The sequence below is a fragment of the Poecilia formosa genome, unplaced genomic scaffold (genome assembly GCF_000485575.1).
Source record: "Poecilia formosa unplaced genomic scaffold, Poecilia_formosa-5.1.2 Scaffold325, whole genome shotgun sequence".
In the NCBI taxonomy this organism is placed as follows: Eukaryota; Metazoa; Chordata; class Actinopteri; order Cyprinodontiformes; family Poeciliidae; genus Poecilia; species Poecilia formosa.
Genome location: NW_006800264.1, coordinates 126,976 through 144,485, shown reverse-complemented (window position 1 = coordinate 144,485; position 17,510 = coordinate 126,976). Strand labels below are relative to the sequence as shown.

At 39.7% G+C, this 17,510-nt stretch overlaps 1 protein-coding gene across 3 annotated transcripts in view; it reads right to left on the bottom strand.

Annotated features, from left to right (window-relative positions):
- Nucleotides 1–15,584: 15,584 nt before the first annotated feature.
- Nucleotides 15,585–17,510, bottom strand: part of phf2 (PHD finger protein 2) — a 37,658-nt gene continuing 35,732 nt past the window's right edge. For 2 of the 3 annotated variants that reach the window (XM_016661359.1, XM_007573324.2), the window contains exon 22: nucleotides 15,585–17,425. In XM_016661359.1, coding sequence (XP_016516845.1) covers nucleotides 17,337–17,425 — 89 coding nt within the window. In that variant the 3' untranslated portion in view covers nucleotides 15,585–17,336. The remainder of the gene's footprint in view (nucleotides 17,426–17,510) is intronic. The other variant, XM_007573323.2, reaches the window with a different exon arrangement.

Below are 17,510 nucleotides of genomic sequence, written 5' to 3'. Positions count from 1 at the left end.
ACATTTCAGAAGTTTTCTTATTGAAAGAAACTCATTTGGATTTTTTATTTTTTTTTGTTGTTGCCTAATTTCGTTCTTTTTTGTTATATAAATTATTGTCATTTTGGTTCTTAAAACACCTAAATTTCCATTTAACTTTATATTTTGGTCCATCTGATGATGTAATTTTTAATTATTAAATGATTGATAATTTGATCGTTATTCTGTATTTGAGTAAGACTTTTTGCCAAATATTTTTAATTGGATGGCTACTTTTTACTTTTACTTGAGTGAAAAATATGTTGAAGTAGAGCTACTTTTTGGGAACTCTGCCCCCGTCTGGCAATAACCGCCCACTGAAAGACTATCTATGGTCAGCGGGGTGCCACCACATCTTTTGTAGAGCCATGCACTCAGATCCAAGACTTTGCTCCACCCATTATCATTTGCGCACACAAAAACCTGAACTCCTCACAAAACTGACAGGTAAAAAACCCAAGGGTACGTGCGTGTGTGTGTGTGTGCGTGTGTGTGTGTGTGTGGCCTGAATGATGTGGATTCAAAGTGAAAACGTCCTTATCCTCCTCCTTGATGTTTTCTGGCCTGTTTACAGAACCCCCCACTTTGCTTGGCGCTCACATCGACCCTAATCATAACTGAGCTCTCTGCTCCGCATTACTTTTCTCCAAGCGTTCAGAGCTTCAAATGCTAACTGTTGTAAACATCAAACCCATTAAAAGTTCTTTACATAATCTGAGGCAGGGCGACACAGAGGCAAATCCCTCTGAAGTTTATTTCCTGTAACACATCATTTAGGGCCGAGCGTTCCCAACAGGTCATTAGGATCCCTATAAAAGGACAAAATGCCAAATGTTTGTGCCGCAGGCTGGAAAAAACAGCTTTCAATCTGAGCGCTTTAATTTTAATCATTCGCGCTGCAGTTTTGGAGCCCACGCTCTGAAACCGAAGAAACAGAAAATAAACACGGAACTCTCGGAAAAGAAAACGCAGACAAATATACTCCCTCTTTGTCTCTCTGGCTGAGATTATCCCACGTCCAACGTTGTGTCCTCAACAACTAACGCAAGAAAATCACACACAAACGGAGGTTTACGTGGCTATCTTTGTGGGGACTTTCCATTGACTTCCATTCATTTCTACCACCTAAACCTTACCCTTATCCTAACCCTAACCCTAAGCAAAACTCAACTCATACCTTAGTCCTAAATCTAACCCCTGACAAAAAACAGCTTTTCCCCTTGTGGGCCCCATGCTTAGGTCCCCACACGGAGCAGGGGGTCCCCACAATGTAGTATATGTCAGGAAAACGGTCCCCACAAGGTATTACAAACGCGCACACACGCACACGCCCACACACACACACACACCACTCAGGTATTAAAAATAAACCAAGCCACATTTCATGAATGCTTTTAGATGTGTAATACCAATGTTTGATTAGATTTTTAAAAAGCAAAACCTAGCTAAATAAGCATGTGCGTGGTTTCTAACTGGGACACTTACCAAACGCTATCTGGGGTTTTTACACCTGATAGTCGAGTAGACTTGGTTCCATTGCGGACCAAAATGGCAACATTTGCTGAGCATGTATGTGTCCTCCGCCGTCACACTGCCCTGTGTGAAACAAACCAAACTAATCGAAAATCCAGTTCACCTTGTACTGAAGGAAACAACACAGAAACCTCCGAGCAAGATACAAACGCACCATCCTTTTTCATGAAGTGTAAATAAAAATGGAGTAGCATCCGTCAGATTTTAGTGGTTGTAGGATTTCTCTTTCGTCTGTGGAGCCATTTCTTTATGTAGCGCAAGACTCACTCATTTATTTTGGCTCTGTTGACCCAGAATACACTGCGCTGTAGTCCACTTCCTACTTTTGGAGCATGTATGTATTTGAACTGAACCAGAGTTCACATCAACCGAACCGAGACCAAGGCTTGTAGACGGACTGCAGTTTGCTTCAGAGTCCTATTACGCATTTACACCTCCCCAAATGAATCGGGCCTTCTAGACAAACAAACTACAGTTCGATTAAAGCGGACTGGGCAGGGCTGGTGTGAATGCAACATCAGAAACATGGTCAAACAGTGGAAGAGTGTGTTCTTATCGGTATCAAGAATAACACAGAACATCTCAGTTTGGTAGGGACAAAGACGAATAATTATTCATTTTTATAGGAACAAATGTTCTGTACAGGATTGTGGCTAAATCCATTCTTTTTCTTGAACACAGCTGGATGGATCGAGAGTAGACTGTTGTTCCTGGGAATGTTCTGGATGTTTACAGGTTGTGAAAAGCATTTTTCCCTCCGTGGTCAGGTCTGCAGCGTGAGACATTTGCTGTGAGGGCGATGCATGGACCCTGCACAGTTCAGCCTGCACACACACTGCTCACCAGCAGCTCTCTCTCTCTCTGTGTGTGTGTTATTACAGCTGTAAGTGTGCCAGCCGGGGGAAATTTGTGTGCAGTTCACCTGAATTAGAAGCACTAACCCAGCCCTCCGTGCTGCACGGCGTAATGGTTTGTTTGTTTTTAGGGTTTTGCTTTTAGCAAATCATTCCTTATTTGTCATTTACTCATGGTCAGGCGGACTCACCCCGAAAAAAAAAGGGGCTTGGTGAGGGGAAGAGAATAGAGACGTCTGGTGTGTGTGTGTGTGTGTGTGTGTGTGTGTGTGTGTTTCTTGGGGAGAAGATTTGCTGAATTCATGGCACGCTCATTCATCAACTTGGATGGTGGTAACACCTCCGTCCAGGTTCCCCCCGCTGCTCTCCACACCTTCTGTTTATCTGGCCTGTGTAAAAGCCCCAGCAACAATGGCCTTCAAACAAATGCTGCGGTCTCTCCAAATGAAAGATTTCGAATCCCCAAATATAGCCACTGCATGTAAAACGTTTCTCCCCAAGCTCAAGTTCATGACAGCACATTGTTTCAGCTGCACACATTGCTCTGTAATCAGCGCTGGTACTCTTCGGCCGGCCACATAAACGAGGCCATGGAGAGGTCTCAAAAGCGTACAACAGGAGGCCTTAGCGCAACAATGTGGTGAACAGCTTGGATCACTAACGCTGAACGCCTCATTCGACGTCACAAACTAAAACGGGATCTAGTTATTGTTCTTCAGTTTTCCGTTTTTCTGTGTGAGAACACGATGTACTTGTTGCTTAAAACCATTGAAGGGCATCAGTGGAGGCAGAGAAGTTCAAATAAAAACACTTGGATGTCTATAATTCCCCCAAAAGAGCAAGAAATAACCAGAGCGCCACAAAAATTTTACAACTTCAACATATTTTTTTTTGTTCAAGTTAAAGTAAAAAGTAGCAGTCCAAGAAATTACTCAAGAGTGAAAAACTACTTGGTAAAAAGTCTAACAAATAGCATAATCAGACAGACCAAAATTTAAAATTAAGTGGAAATTCTGATATTTATAGCACCAAAATGACTAATTAATAGAAGTAACAAAAAATAAAATCAGGAAAAATATTTTTTTTCCAAGTCAGTTTCTTTAAAAAGAAGAAAAAAAGTGGGTGCAGTTTTAACAAAAATTCCAGATGTGTGTCTGTGTCTGTGAATTTTTGGTTAAAACATGTTTGTTCTTCATTCAGTGTGTAGAGAATCCAGAAATTTTACCTAAGTAAAAGTAGCAATACTTCAAAATAAAATTACTCAAGTAGAAAAAAAAGTACAGCGTAATAAAAATACTCTTAAAAGTACTTTTTTTCCCAAAAAAAGTTACTCAAGTAAATGCAATTGAGTAAATGTAACTAGTTACTATCCAACTCTGGAAATAACATACCAACAACTGTATGGGGGTGCTACACAGGAGCAGCACTGAGGCCAGATATTGCTTGATGTGCAGTTATGTGTGAGTGATGACGTGTGTGTGCGTGCATGCGTGTGTGTGTGTGAATCGGGTTTTTATATCCTTGTGGGAACCTATTTCTGTCCACAATACGGTGTTGTGGGGACCACAGCTCCGTGTGGGGACGTTTTCTTGATCTCCATGAAGGAAAATGCTGTTTTTGGGATGGGATTTAGGTTTAGGGCTAAAATGTCAATTAACTTTTGGTTAGGTATAGGAATAGGGGTAAGGGTGGGGTAAGCGATAGGCTGTAGAAAATGAATGGAAGTAAAGTCCCCACAAAATACAAAAACACAACTGGGTGTGTGCGTGTGTGTGTGCGCATGTGTGGGTTAGGGGGGTACGTTCCTTGTTGGTTTTAAAGGTTTACACAGAGCTGGGCAGCTTCACTGCTCTAAATCAGCCAGTCACACCCCACTGCCTCCCTGTCAGAGGCCTATCTGCTACCACTTACTCAGAAATGCAACAAATTTACTTCTAATTACTTTAAATTTTGTCGTGCTTGTAAACACTTGTGCTCTGACAGTTCATTTATTTTATTTGATTGCTGTCAACTATTTATAGTGGAGGGCAGGGCGGCTTGCATGCAGTTTCCATGTATCATCTGGACTGCGCTGATAAAAAAAAAAGTGACTGCGATGATTATCCTCTGGTTTTAGGGTGTTTATTTACTCACTGAGGTCAAGGAGAATTATGCTGTAATTGACATGCACTCAAGCTTGGGACAGCGTTCCCCACGCTCTATACAACAGGCGATGGAAGAAAACTCTGACTCTTGCTTTAAAACCGTTTGCATCACTGATGAGCGTCTAAAGCCTGTGTCACCATTCTTGATGGTGCCATATGCAAAAACACATTGCACTTATGAGACATGTGTCACAAACACACCGCCATGTCCTTCACTGACTAAAGGACAGATAGCAAGTCTGTGGGAGGACAAACTCTCAGCAGACTAGCAAGTTTGTTGTTTCCCCGAGAGTGAACGTGTTAGGAGAAATTCCCAAACACTCTATGTTAAATTAGGCCCCTGCTTGGAACAAACTGCTTGGAGCACATTTTATTTAGTGGCAGCAGAGTAGATAGGGAGCGGAACACAAATTCATAACACACTTTTCAGAGAGGTTTTGAAAACCATGCAACCTTTCCCTGCTCCGTCCTCTTCGAATGGTCTGAACCACATACAAATAGTTACAACAATCTGTGTGATAAGATAAACAAAAAAATTAATAAAACAATGATGATTGTTGTATTCATGAAAATTGCTAAACAGCAAAATGAGAGAGAAAATAAAGGTAATCAAAATTACAAAAACAATGTCAGAGTTTTGATGTCAAAGAAATATGAATCAGTGATGTGAAAAATGTTTTTATATCAGTAGAATAATTTATAAAAGATATACAAGTTAAAATTAGCTTAAAAGGTAAAACTAACAAAAATACTAATGACAGCATTTAGACTAGCATTAGCATGTTGACCTAAAGTGACATATTGCATGCAGTGTGAAAAAACCCCATGTAAAAGCTGAAATTAGCTAAAATGCTAATGCTAGCTAAAGATGTTATCATTAGCATCTAGGCTAGCACTAGCATGTTGACCAACTATAACAAATTCCACATAGTGTGAAAAGAAATACGTACTTAGTAATTAGAAGTTCAACTTAGTTAAAACTAGCTTTAAAATGAATAATTAGATGTAAGCAATCACTAGCATATGCAGTAGGACACTATACTGTGAAAATAAAAAAAATCAACAAAAGTCTGCTGTATTCTGAGACATGTTTGTGACGTCAAATCTTTTAAACAATGTGACGTAGAGACACGGAGACATTTTTTCAGTTCAAACCTTCCTGTTGCTCAAAATTGAATAATTCTTTTTTATATAGATCTGTTATAATTTTGCCATAAATTTGGTCTGTTTGAGATGCATGTCACTTTATCTCAAAATCCTCTTTTTTAAGAAAACAGGCAATATCAGACTTTTTTTTTTTAAATTTACATCTCAAGCATATTTCTACATGGTCACAGCTCAGAAACAGATAAATGTACATTCATGAAACAAGGCATGAGGCATGATTAAAAACATAAATAAAATGACAAATTTCTGAAAGCAAATATTAAATAAGTTTTTTGCTTGTATATATAGAGCACAACCAAAATGAAGCTAGACTGATGGCAAAAATGGCTCTTTGGATTGTAAAAGTTGCAGACTGCTGATCTAGAAGGTGATATATGGTGGCCTGCAAGCTGTAATATCTGCAATGATCAGTGTAAAACAGGTTTGTTTGGCGTTTAGCTGAGCTAGAAGAAAGCATTACAGCCAGCAGGCATTTTGACCGCATAATTTCAGCCAGAGAGGCCTACGTTTCCTCTGCTTGCTGTCATTATGCCCTCAGTAAGCCACATAAAGACCCGGCCATCATGTGGAGATCACCGCTCTCCTCGGCGCTCGGCCTGATTGGCAATTATCGAAATAAACCAATGTTCTATATCAGGACTTTTGACTACATAACTACCCTGTTAATATCGGGAGGAAGTGCTGGAGGTCAGGGAGCTCTCAGCCGCTTGACCCTGGGGTCGCAGGAACCTGAGCTACAGAGTGGCACATGGCAGTGAATGAGCGCTAATGGTTTAGATGGTATCTGTTTCACAGGGGGAGAAAGCCAATCTCCCGGGGCAATCTGGAGCGGGGAGGAAAAGCAGAGGCCTGAAAATAAACCCCCACTTGTTTCAGAGGAGCGTGATGCCGCTGCCCGGTTAGTGGGACTGTTGTGCAGGATGATGAATAATCACACCCAGATGACCGCGCCGCAGCTTCAGACGCACCGCTCGTCCCCCGCACTGCCAGGCACAGAACCGTTTGAAGGAACGAGTTCGAGAATGATTAGGATTGTTTGTTTGGACAGCGCTCCAGCGGCGGCGGTCCGTCACAGGAGCCTCTCCAAACGATTAGGTGAGCGCTTGCTGCAGGCAAGCTAAAAACGGAGCCCCTCATGCGGCCGCTGAGACATTTGTCGATGCGTGACATGGCTTCTTGTTTCCTTTGAAATACCTCGGTAAACATCAGGCACATCCACAGCAACGACTCCGTGAGCCCACGGAGTGCTTTCAAATGTAATTTCCCTCCTTTTCCAACCAGAGTAAACAGAGTAATTGCACTTGGGAGACTCCCAGTGCTGGCAGACCAGGGTTCATTTTCGCATTCAAAATGAAACCCAAGTCACTTTAACATTATCACAATTCTGCTGCTTATACTAATATGTTTATTGCTTTCCCGCAATTCGCCTGTTAAACGAAAAGGGACATTTTCACATGGGTGTTTTCATAGCACCACGCATACCACCACAGGTGGGTGGTAACTGATTACATTCACTCAGATAAATCGAAGGCAACCAGCCTTTTCTTCAGTTTTTTGACGTTTTGAGACCTTTGTCATCTTGGAGGATTGTAGTTGAGATAAAACAGGAGAAGATAATCTTCCATTAGTCCCCCAAGTGTGAAATTTAAACTGTCATGACAGAAAGTGTTTTACTGCCATAGTTTTAGTTTGTTTTATTTTGTATTGTGCACATTTTTTTGTTATTGTGACTTTTATTTTGAAAAGCTAGAGTAGGAAGTGCAATCTAGAATGTTCGCTGGGCACCAAAAGAAAGAAGCACATGATGTAAAGGCATATTAGCAAGTGGTTCCAATTAATTTAAGTTTAAGAATTCTTTTTTGTTTTCGCTCTCATTTCTACCTCACAAGAACAGTCAGCCAGCGAGGTATGTCATGTATGTCATGTATATCATTGTATTTGTGACACCATCTCATTTACGTTTGTTGTATTTTTAGTTCGACGGTGGTGTTGTGAGAGACACAAAAGTTATAAGAAGAGTTCATTAAAGCTGACTAAACACCAGCAGTAACGAGCTCTTTATTGACTCCAAGAAGAGGTGGAAGTGATAAAGTGGACAGTACAAAATAAGAGTAACAGAAATAATAAGCTAAAAAAACAGAATACAAAACAGTACGGTGTAGAAAAAACATCATCCAAGCTAAGCTAGAAATATAAATGCAAAAAAAAATTAAATGCAGAAATTAGGGCTGTCAGTATCAACATGCAATTACTTTGAAAATTTAATTTAATATTACATAATGCAGATTAATCCAGCTACCTATCTTCACCTAAAAACATCTCTCCCACAGAGGGTTACCTAGTTCACAGCGTCTTGTTACGACTCGACACACGGAGAACAACGAAAGACAGTAAGGCGAATGTTTTCCACTAGAGCTGACAGTGACAAAGTTTAACATTTTTCCACCTGCTAGCCAACATCTGCACATCTATGTGTACGAGCTTGAAATTTCACACACACAAATTATGCCGGTTGCTCGGACTGTCGTCTCAGTGCACAAGTTTCATTGGGAAATGGAAGGAGAGGGATGTTTCTAAATTAACATTTAAAGCAAAAATTACTTTCTGAATATAAAAAATTGGAAAACTGAGAATCTTCAGACATGTTTGGTTTGAGACAATTGAGAAAACATTTTTTGAAATTGTGCACACAAATATTATTATTTTTGATATTTTGATATGGGCATTTGCCCAGGGCAGTGTCAGAAAGGGGTGGGCCATCCAAGAACTAGAAAAAAAAAATTCTCATCTGTCTGTTGTCCCGTGAATAAGTTTGCTGCTACTTGTATACATGTGTAGTGGAGTAAGTTTCCCTTAGCTGCTGTTGAGTATGGGAAGACTGATTTCTTCTACAAAATAAAAAGCATTTTAATTGGTTGGAGAGCAGCAGAAGGCGGGGCTTGCCAAGGGCACCACTCCTGGAAGAGCCACAACTGTGAGTATATTTATGTATATTTAAAGCTTACAAAGTTAGGCATGGTGATTAATCGCATACATACACACATACATACACACACACGCACACACATTGATGTTTCTGTATTGACCAGCTTTTAGGATGTTTTCATCTCTAGTCCAGTTTGTTTTGAACGCAGGTAGGAGTACAGTGGTAGCGACGAGTTCAGGTTCTTTCATCATTTCAGCAAAACGATTCTGAATACCATCCAACAGGGACTCAAATAACCAGCTTCTTCAGCTTCTCTCGCAATTGGTGCAGCACTGGCAGGAGAAAGCCCATATGCACAGATGATTCCCTCTTTAAAATCATCCAAAGATGGGAGTGTCCATTATTACCTCCAAATAGAGCACTGCTGCATGACGTCCACGTTCTTCATTTTGGGTTCATAAACCATCCATATAAAGGTCTGACTGTAGTTGCATTTTATTAGAAGCATGAATGACCACACAGAAAATAATAATAATAAAAAAATCGGAATTTAATATTGGAATTATGCATCAAAACTTGCTGTGTGAACATAGACTGAAAGAACTGATGTACATTTATAGACGGTGTTGAATTTGCTTCATCTGATTTGGAATCTGTGTAAAAGTATTGGACCTGAGTTGACTTTCATCTGGTTAAGCACAATGAAATGACTATTAATACTGTGTAATAATTGAATGAGAGCAAAAAATAGAAAAACAAGCAGTGTATTGATGTTTATTTTTAATACTGTGAGTGAAAATGAGATTAATTGAATAAAACAAACTATCTTCAAGAAGCTGGAACAATAAGACTCACTGCAAAAAACACAAAATCTCACAAAGTATTTTTGGTCTAATTTTGAAGAGTAAATATCTTATCATACATGAAATAAGACAAAACTAACTTACAAGTAAATTTCCAGCAAGATATAGGAGCTTGTTTTAAGTAAATAATTTCTTAATATTGATGAAAAAGTATTAGTTCCATTGGCAGATTATTTCACTTATAACAAGATATTTTTCTCACATTATAAGTGAAGTTATCTTTCAATGGAGTTAGTACTTTTTACCAATTTAAAGAATTGTTAACCTAAAACAAGCTCATTTATCTTACTTGCAAGTTAGTTTTATATTATTTCAAGTGTACTAGAAACTAGACCAAAAAATACTTGGTCAGATTTGTGTTTTTACAGTGCATTTGACATCAGTTTCTGCATTTTGAGTCTTTCTCTTCTGCACCAGCAAAATTAAGGAAAGATTTAGGAATGATTATCAGAGGTACTGCGTATTGCACATAGTCAGAAGCCAAGCTTCCTTCTGCAACTCTTAAGTTGTGTGAGTCCAACAGCAGCAATCTGACAGAGTCAATCCATAAAAATAAAAAAAAAGGGTGAGGAGTTTGCTGCAGGTGCTGCCATAACTTTACCAGATGAGTCAACTTGCTTTATGAAGAGGACAGGTCTGAACTGGGAAGACTGGGAAGAATAGAGGTGCTCCAGTCGCTAGGATGATAGTGACGCGAAAAGGGGAAAATGCGAGTTTGCAGGGCCACACAAGACAAAGCCGGAGCTGACATTCCTGAGTAATTCAGACATCTGTCACATGGCCCGTTTCTCCTCGCCACCTGAGACTCGTTCAAAGCGGTCCGGGGCAGCCCGCCCACATCTGTGAATGCTAAGGCGGCCCTGAACGTAGTTAGACTGTAACACTCTGCAGGCATTGTTGTTCAAACTCTGACGTTTAAATTGTGACCCCACTTGGCCTTTGAAGGACCAGAAATGGGGAGAGAAGACGATGAAGTGCTCAGGAAGCAAAAGAATATCTTTGTCTTACAGCAGAGCACCAGGGAGGAGGCGTTCTCCCAGGCCGAGGTTTTATATCAACCAGCGACATGTTAGTTGTGTTCCCATGTTTTACTCAACCTCAGTGAGCTTATTCAAGATAAATAACAAATTACACACTAATTATAAAAAAATAACATCATAACTACTGATAATAATTAGGGAGGAACCAATAAGAAAATTTGGGCCGATATTGATATCCAATATTAACATTGTTGTTTTGGCTGACAACCGATATTTACAGATATTGTACATAAAACTCTGGAATAAATCAAGAGAACACTTAATCTGATCAGTTTCTCTGATTTTATGTTTTATAGGTATATGTTTGAGTTAAATGAACATTATTCTTTTATTATATGAACTGCTGACAATGTGTCTCTGAAATTCCAAGCAACAATTTGGTATTTATTTGCAGAAAATTAGAAATGGTCAAAATAACAAAAAAGATGCAGTGCTTTCAGACCTCAAATAATGCAAAGAAAACAAGTTCATATTCATTTAGAAACAACAATACTGATTTTTTACTTCAGGAAGACATCAGAGATCAATATTTGGTGGAATAGCCAGGAGGTTTTCAGTGGGTTCAGTGCAGTGGGCTCTTCAATTTTTCCAGAGCTGTATTTCTCAACTGTTTTGACATCTATGGAAAAAAAATTACCAGAAATAGACGGCAACAAGATGGAAATAATTATCGGTTGTTAATGTTGGCCCAGTTGTATTTATCCGGTTGATACCGATATGTTTAAAAATGACTAATATCAGTGAATGCTGATATATCGTGCATCCCTAATAATAATAATTATAAAAATACTATAAAAAGCTAAATGAAAGATCAATCATACTTTTGTGCATCATTTTGGAAAATTATTCTAATTTAATTCAGTTTATTTACCAATTAACACTTAATGTCATCTCAAGGCACTTTACAAAACAAAAATAATCCAATCACAGAGACAGATTCAAAGTCAAGTACATACATTCAAACATGATACTAGGTATTAAACATTGCAGTCAATTTTAATTTATTATTAAATAAACTGAACTGAAATTGAATTTCTGAGGTTCTTTATTATATCAACAAAAGCCAAACTAAAATACACTTAGAATTCTCCTACACCATTTTATTTTGTTGTATTGCAGTGTGTGTGTGTGTGTGCGTGCGTGCGTGCGTGCGTGCGTGCGTGCGTGCGTGCGTGCGTGCGTGCGTGCGTGGGCACACGTGCGTTTGCTTATAATACCTTGTGGGGACCATTTTTCTGACACATATTATGTTGAGGGGACCCACTGCTCCTTATGGGGACTGAAGCCTGGTCCCCACAAGGGGAGACGCTGGTTTTGGGTCAGATTTAGGACTAAGGTGTGAATTGAGTTTTGGTTACGTTTAGGGTTAGGAATGTAATGGATAGGGTTAGAATAAGGGTAAGGTTTAGGCTGTAGAAATGAATGGAAGTCAATGATACAAAGATAGCCACGCAAACGTGTGTGTGCGTGAGCGTGTGTGTCTGTGTGCACCCATGCTTTTGCTTCATATGATAACATGTTCAGTGTGACTCATCCGCAGCACCGGAGCACGTTCTGGTGTTGACAGTTAGCTAACGATGACGACCCACTTTGATGCTAAGCACAGTGGAAGCAGGGTCATGACCTTTAGTGGCCTTGCTGCGTCACACACGCTCACACTCACGCAAATAGACACACGCACGATCATTGGGAAATATAAATTCCCATGAAGATCACCGCCTGCTTTATTTTTGCGCCATCAACTGTGTCCAGATGTGTTATTAGTGTGGAATTAAAAGGCAGCACCGTGATGAATGCAAGAAATAACTTCCCTATTAGTGTAATGCATCTTAAATTACACAAATGGGGAGTTAATTGACTTATTTAGGTTGGAGACTCAAATTTGAGTCGTTGTGCTGTTCCTAATTTTCTTCCACTCCACGAAGTTATTTCAACATCTGCTGCTAAAACTTTTTCTTCCATCCCAGAGATTAAAACCTGGATGTGATCATGAAGGAAATATAACGATCAGAATGTCTTTTAAAAGTGTTAGAGGGGTGAAAACACAACGGGGCTGTGAGCTGGTTTTATATTTAGGAAAGTTTTTTACTTTGAAAAAAAAAAGGACTAAGCTTTGTCTTTTTTTTATTTACTTTTGCACAGATACAGTCTGGATGGTGGGTTATGATTTTACAGTCATTCAATAAAATAGAGCTTTTGTTCTATTCAGGATCTGTTTTGAGATTTTTGAGACAGTAGTTGTTTCTCATTGTTTTTTAAATTGAGAAATATTGAAAATACCTCAGATTAACACACACCCAGGTAACTTTTTTTTTTCTTTCCACAATGAAACTGCAAACACCTCTTTAATAACGTGATTGAGCTGCAGTGCTCAAAATGGTTTACTTATGCCTTTAGCAGGCTCTGCTCAAATATTTCTTGGGCTCCATCTAGTGGCCGAGAGTTCTGCCTGTCTGAATTCATGATTGAATTAGGCCAATAGCTTGAGAAATTCTTAGGTGATGCGCCATAACAGACATTAGCCTAATAGGGTTACAGTTTTGTTTTGCAACTACCATATATATATAGAGAGCTGAAACTATTTATTTATACAGTGCATAAAAGGACACAATCATATTTTTTTGCACTCTGATGTTACATTAGATGAGAGCTTTCCTGATGTAGCTCCTTCAAAATTATTTCTATTTACTCAAGTACTTAATAACTGATCAAATTATCAATCATTCAAAGTTAATTACATCAGCAGATGGACGGAAATATAAAGTTAAGTGGAAATTCTGGTATTTTAAGGACCAAAATGACAATAATTCATATAACAAAAAATAAAAAAATCAGGGAAAATAAAATTTTTCCAAATCAATTTTTTGAAATAAAAAACAAACAAACAGAATTTTTGGTTAAAACATGTTTGTTCTTCCTTCAGTGGGTAGAGAATCCAGAAATTTCACTCAAGGAGAGTATCGATACTTCATGATAAAATTTCTCAAGTAAAAGTACAGCACTGTAAAAATACCCCTAAAAATACTTTTTTCCCCACAAAAAGGCTAATCAAGTAAATGTAATTGAGTAAATGTAACTAGTTATTACCCAACTCTGGTTTCTGCCACAAGCTTCTCACAGTTTACTGGAACTTTGCCCTTCACAGGTGGGATGGTGTTGCCAGGGTTACAAACTTCCCTTGTTTTCCCGCTCAGTGTAACTTACTGCCAAACTAACATTTAATCAGAACACGACCTCAACAGCACAAGGTGAGTCTCTGAATCCACTCACAATCTACGTTACGCTGTAGGAGAACACCTTCTTCCTCCCTGAGTGACCTTTCAACCCTCGTCGGTACAGGACATGTTTCACTTTGGATAACGACTCCGTCTTTTCATTTCCAGCTGGCATCTTCAGAAGGTCTTCATCTTTTGTTCTGTTGTTGATTTAGACATTTCACATCAAAACCTGTTCGTCTCCAGCACACAGAGCCCGTCTCGTTCCTGGACAGTATGATGGCTGGACATTCCCATGCTGCTCATCCCTGCCTGTAGCCACGACCTTCAGACATCTGGAAATAGGACTCGGGGACAAACCAGACTTGAAGAGCTTCATAGTTCTGTTATCTTAGCTGATTTCTGCTGACCAAGATGAACCGGTTGTCTCTCCTTCCTGTTTAAATATCACCACCTCCCATTTTTTCATCAAGTAGTGATTTAGGGTATTATTTTAGGAAGGTGACAATATGATGTCATCAAACCTGGTATTAAGAAAAACATCTTGGACTCCTCTCAGCTAATTAATTACAGGCCTGTTTCTAAGTTACAGCTATTTAAAAACATATTACAAAGAAAACCCTCTTAATTTCTTCAAGATCAATGCAAATGTTTGGTAAATACCAATCTGGTTTTCATAAAATGCATTCAACAGATTCCTTCAACTTTGCTTAAAGGACCCAGTGACACCATGACGGCTGCAATCACTGTGAAAGTTACTGTTTGAGTCTCGTTAGGTATTTTAGAAGCCTTTGACATTGTCAGTCCACTGTCTTAATCAGCATATTGTATAGTTTAGTCGAGATCTTTGGAACCATTTTCAAAGCTTTCAGGTTCCATGCAAACCAGATTTAAAAGTAACTTTTTCTTAAATCCAAGTCAAATCTCAAGAATTTGATCCTAAGTCAGAGTCAAGCCTCAAGTCATTTATTTTGGTGATTTCATTACGAGTTAGAGACTCTTTTATAAACCACCACATGTCAGACTCCAAGTGGTCTAACACGTGAGGGAACTCATGGCTGTCTTCCGAGCCCACTTGGAATATTTTCAGAATATCTCCTTAACTTTTATGCAGATGACATCCAGCTGTTCCTTCAACAATTCTCTCAAGTATCTGGCAAAGAAGACAAAAACTCTTCAACTTAACTCTGGGAATACTTAGCATCCGACCACGACATTGGAGAAAACGGTTGCTCTGATCAGGCAACAGATCTGACCTCTGAACGAGGGGTGCACCGATTCATCGATGACGATTTCCTTAATTTTGGGAGATCGGTCGATACTTACATGTGAAGCCGATCTTATCTACCTCAACAAAGGTCTAAAAATGAACTTTGTCCTCTTCTGTTCTCTCATTAGAGGTCTGACTGACAGATCGGCTCACCAGGTCATATCTGCAAGTTGGCAGTTATCAGTAGTCGCCCCACTGTTGCCAACTTTCTTGCTACATTTAATGGCATTTCAGACAAAAAAAAAAAAATCGGTATCGGCCAAAATCGGAATCGGCAGGTCAGGCTTTTTAAAGATCGGTAATCATCGATTATCCAGAAAACTGCAATCGGTGACCCGCTAGTCGTATGGGAGAATGACGTGTCACCAAGTGGCAACAATGTCACTCGGCAACATGTCTGTAAGTTCCTGGAGTTTGAAAATATTCCACATCTTGGGAAGCACCAAAATCAAACAGAAAATATCAAAATACAAAAAACTTCAAGTAAAAAAAACAAAACAAAAACATCTGTAACATTACTAAGGTGAAACAGCAAGGAAGACAGTAAGAACAAGTATGATTCACTGCTGGGGCACAGTGGATGCATTTAATGAGTCAGACATACAAAAATAAATCACGACAAAGCAACACATGTACTGTACAAATTAAAAACCTGAAAGGAAAACAAAAAAAAAGTAATTGCTGAGAGGACGAGAGGAGAGAATGTCCCGGTGGAGACGCGATGGACGCCGCTGCAGGAACACGTTACACACGTCTGATGGGACGGGGCGGAGGGCGACCGGCGAGCTCTAAGTGCGACGCCTCCGACACGCACCCCAACATGGAGGAAAAAAATTTAAAAATTAAAGGGTCGTTTCACAACTTTGATGATATATATCCAAAAGCAAAACCTCTTAAGAATTGTACAAGTATAAAAAAGCTACAAACATTAATAAATTACATCACTGACACAGAAACACTTCACAAGGTGCTAGTAAAATAATTCTGAAACCTTCAGGATACTAGAAGTCGGACAAGTGGCTGGTCATAGAAACTTTGTGGGTTTTTTTGTTTGTTTGTTTTTTCTCTTTTCTACAGTTTTTTCTCCTCAAAGCTTCACTTCTCGCTCAAACAGAATCACAATACAGTTAGCTTTGTGTATGTAAGGCCATATGACGATAAACATGTTGACTAATTCTTTCTGTTGTTTCCCAAGGCAGCACTGATGACCGGAGAGACAAAGAAGGAGGGCAATATCTGAAATTCATATACACACATAGATACTTTTCAAATTAAATTATAACAAAAAAAAAAAAAGTTAAAATGTAGAATTAAGTGGGAGGCAAAAAAAAAAGATACAAAAAGTTAAAAGGCTATGTACAAAGCTACATTCTATACAGTGGAGCCATAAAAAAAAAACACACACACACAGAAACAAGTGGGAAGTGTGCTGTGCTGCCTGTGGAAGCAAAGGAAGAGAGAAAGTATCCCCGTGTGACTGCGTCTCTGTCAGGGATGAGGCTTATCGTCGTGTTCCCGCATCGCGTCCCTGCTCCTCCGTTTCCCCCCCTCCCCCCACTCCCTGGTTCCCCTGGTCCGGTCCGGTCCGCCGATGTGCGTCGTCCTACGTTCACGTTGGAGAAACGTCCGGACTCGGTGTGCTTTGTGCTTTACAGTCGTTTTTTTTCCGTTTTCCTATCTAACGACTCGAACTAGAATAAATAAGTGGCGGCGCTGATAGTGCTCTGCGAACGTTAAGTGAGGACGTGAAGGCATAAATGCTGCTTGGGGTTGGTGCTGATCTGATCCGATCCAATCCGACACTCCAGGAAGATTCCGTCTCAGTCTGACAATGATAAGCTGCATCCGTGGGTAGGAGCCCCCCCCCCACCCTAGCATCCCCCCGAAACCCTTCTACCCCGCCGACCCCGACCTAAAGCACGCATGCAACTCATACACATGCAGGGGATACTTTCGCAAATCTTGGAATGACTGCAACGTACTTCTATTGAGCAACCCCTGATAAAATGACAGCTGTAGTAAAATGAGACATGTTCTCTTAAAAAATATTTATAATAGCTTCTGTACACTTTAATATCTGAAAGTTATAAAGTATAAGTAGAGGCAAAAACCTATCTGAGTGATGTTCTTCTTAGAAATTGAAAAATGCATGATTTTCCTCCGCTCCCGCGTCTTTTCAGTTTGTTTTTGTTTCTTTTTTTCCTAATTCTCCTCTTGTTGGCTTTTTGTCAGCGAGCAAGTTGAGAGTCTGGGACGGGGCCCAGTCGGTCAACCGGCCCAGTCCGTCAACGGCCTGCTGCTGCGTGCTACAGGAGGAGCTTTCCGTTTCGATGGATCTTTAGGATCTTTCCCAGTCTCTGTTTGGCCGTCGCCATGCCTTTCTTTAGCCGCTTCGCTGTGGAGAGGAGAAACGACGGGAAATGAGTTTGAATATATATACACACACACAATTTTATCGCTTATGATTATATTTGTACTAC